Below are 2,845 nucleotides of genomic sequence, written 5' to 3'. Positions count from 1 at the left end.
AAAAAAAAAAAAAATTCAGCTAACACATGACAGAACTAAGATTTGAACCCAAGCAGCCTAACTGTAGAATCCATACTTTTAACAATATTGTTTTGTGCCCTCAACTCCTATGCCATCCCATAAAATGAGTTAAAAAAAATGAAGTAATTATGAAAGACCAATTCCTCTTTAATTTAACTGATTTAAGTAATAAAGCTTTACTTCTCACTGATTTTTTTTTCCCAGCCACTTACCAAAGTGGGATAAGGTGGTGGGACAGCGAACGCTTGAAATGTTGTTGTGTCTGGGAACTACTGAATTTCAGATTTCAGGGCACTTGGTCTTTCTCCAGCCTCAAGTTACACATTATAAATTTGGACAGGTTTGCAAGTGCAATAATGAAAGCTTATTTACAGGTCTGATACAAATCCAACTTTTCCAAGCCAATGGCATAATAATTCAAGCAGTCAGTGAAAACATTCCTGCAACTCATTGGTTTTCATCTAATTTGGGTAATCACTGGAGATTGTATGAACCGAATTCGGTGAAGTAGCAGCTAGGGTTGTTTTGAACTTGAAATGGGCAACAAATTAAGATATTTGGATAAATTTGTTTTTCTCTTCCTGCTCTTTAATTTCTTTTTTAACTTCAGAAGGTATGAAACTTCTTCATTTTCAGAATATACTTCAGTTCTTTCATCTCCAAAAAATAGTTTGGGGAATGTATACTCTAATATATGTATTAGAGCTCTAATTTCTCTTTCAGAGCTATCTAATCTGTTATAGCATAGTAATACTGTATTGGTCTTGTGCCACAGTTTTTATGCTTTTGTCTCACCCTTTCTATCAGGTTGAAGTTACCTGAAAGTAGAGACGTATGTTTCTCTTGCATTTTTATTCTTTTTATAGTACCTTGTATTATAAAATATTTGCATGTGGTCATTGCTCAGTAGGACTTTATGAGACTCATTTTTTGAATGTATCAGCTTATATTAGAAAATGAATCACCCTGTAATAGAAATTTATCTTTTGAGACAGTCTATTTAAAATTCTCCTAAATTATTTTTTTAACCCGACTATAGAACTTATATCAAGTTGCTGCCACTTCATTTAGTCATCTAACAATGCCAGTGTGTACCCATTTTATTTTTCAAACATTTCATCTTTTTCAGGAAATTATTTAGTTCCTTATCATTTCCTTAAATCAGCTTCTTAGTTGCAGTAATGATGATAGTTTCTACCCACACATACAGATTATGAAATTTTTGTTCCATATTTTTACTTCAACCAGTTGTTTTACTATTCAGGTCTTAATTTATCTTCTTGTGGGTGAGGCGGCTCATGCCTGTAATCCCAGCACTGTGGGAGGCGGAGGCAGGAAAATTGCTTGAGCTCAGGAGTGAGACCCCAACTCATTAAAAAAATGAACAACCCAGCTGGACACCTCAGTGAGTGCCTATAATCCCGGTGGCTTCAGGCTTCTGGAGGCTGAGGCAGCAGGATGTCCACAGCCTGAGTCTGAGGTTGCAGTGAGCTATGATGATGCTACTGCACTCTGCTCAGGGCATATAGTGGAACTCTGTCTCAACCCAAAAAAAAAAAAAAATTTCTCTTCCCTAGAAAAGATAAGCTACAAAAACATAAACATTCTTAAAAGCCAGAATAGATTTTAAAATACAAAGAGAATTGTAAAGGATTAATTGAATAAAAGTAATATGGAGACTCTTCAATGAAAATAAGATAGAATTTTCCAACTATAGAAATGGGTCAAGCAGTTAAGGCACCAGCCATGTACACCAGAGTTGGAGGGTTCGAATCCAGCCCCAGCTCGCCAAACAGCAGTGACAACTATAACCAAAACCAGCCAGGCATTGTGGCAGATGCCTGTAGTCCCAGCTACTTGAGAGACTGAGGCAAGAGAATTGCTTAAGCCCAAGAGTTTGAGGTTGCCATGAGCAGTGATGCCACGGCACTCTACCCAGGGCGACAGCTTGAAACTCTGTCTCAAAAGTAAAAAAGAAAGAAAAAGAAATGGTTCTGTCATTTTCCACTTAACCATCTCTACTCTGACAACATTATATTCTTCTCTGTCTATATATGCAAGTTTAGCTTTATAAAAATAGTCTGAATAGACAGCTCTGCAATCAGAAGATAATGGTTTTCCAGTCAATATCATCCTCAGAACTGTTTTTATTCCCTTAGATTTACATCTCTTAATTGAGGACACTCACATTATTTACTTTTGAAAACAATTTTAATTGCAGTAATCAGAAATTCTCATTTTCATTTAGAGATTTTAGCTATAATAAGGAGAAATTTTTTTGTCTTTGCCAAATATTAAGTATCTGTTAGCAAAAGTAGATTGTAGAGAGTTATAAAATACTGAAAAGGACAAAGAACACATTAAGTACCAATAATTTTAAATAGGTTACTTAGCTCATTTTCTGTTAATAATGTCTATTACAATCTAAGCTTCTTTTGTGATAGATCTTGAAAAGCTATGCCAAAGATGAGGAACTTATTTGGGAAACAGAAAACAAAAAACTAGTAGAAGAACAGGAAAAACTGAAAACTGAATTAAAGAAGACATCAGATGGTAATTTCATGTGCATGTAAAAAAGTATAAAGACTAATGTGATATCTTATGCTGTTATACTTCACTGTTTTTCCTAAAACAAAACTAATGCCTAAATGTCCTCTGACTAAAATACCAAGAATGACCTATTTATAAATTCCTGCTCAAATATGAAGATAAAACACTGTGTCAGCCAAGGGAAACATGCTCTGTTATATAGAAAAACATGTAGGTGTTTCAGATCTGTGTTGTAAATACAAATGTTCCTGCTTTAGCAAAAAAAAAAAAAAAA

At 34.6% G+C, this 2,845-nt stretch overlaps 1 protein-coding gene across 1 annotated transcript in view; it reads left to right on the top strand.

The window, feature by feature from the left end:
• The window catches only part of BCAP29 (B cell receptor associated protein 29), a 54,223-nt gene that overhangs the window by 22,750 nt on the left and 28,628 nt on the right, over positions 1–2,845 (top strand). The window contains exon 5 of the mRNA XM_003782589.3: positions 2,466–2,574. Within this exon, the coding sequence (XP_003782637.1) occupies positions 2,466–2,574 (109 nt within the window). The remainder of the gene's footprint in view (positions 1–2,465; positions 2,575–2,845) is intronic.

The sequence above is a fragment of the Otolemur garnettii genome, unplaced genomic scaffold (assembly GCF_000181295.1).
Source record: "Otolemur garnettii isolate 467f Iridium unplaced genomic scaffold, OtoGar3 scaffold00005, whole genome shotgun sequence".
NCBI lineage: Eukaryota > Metazoa > Chordata > Mammalia > Primates > Galagidae > Otolemur > Otolemur garnettii.
Note: the sequence above shows the minus strand (reverse complement) of the source record. Positions and strands in the feature narration are given on the sequence as shown.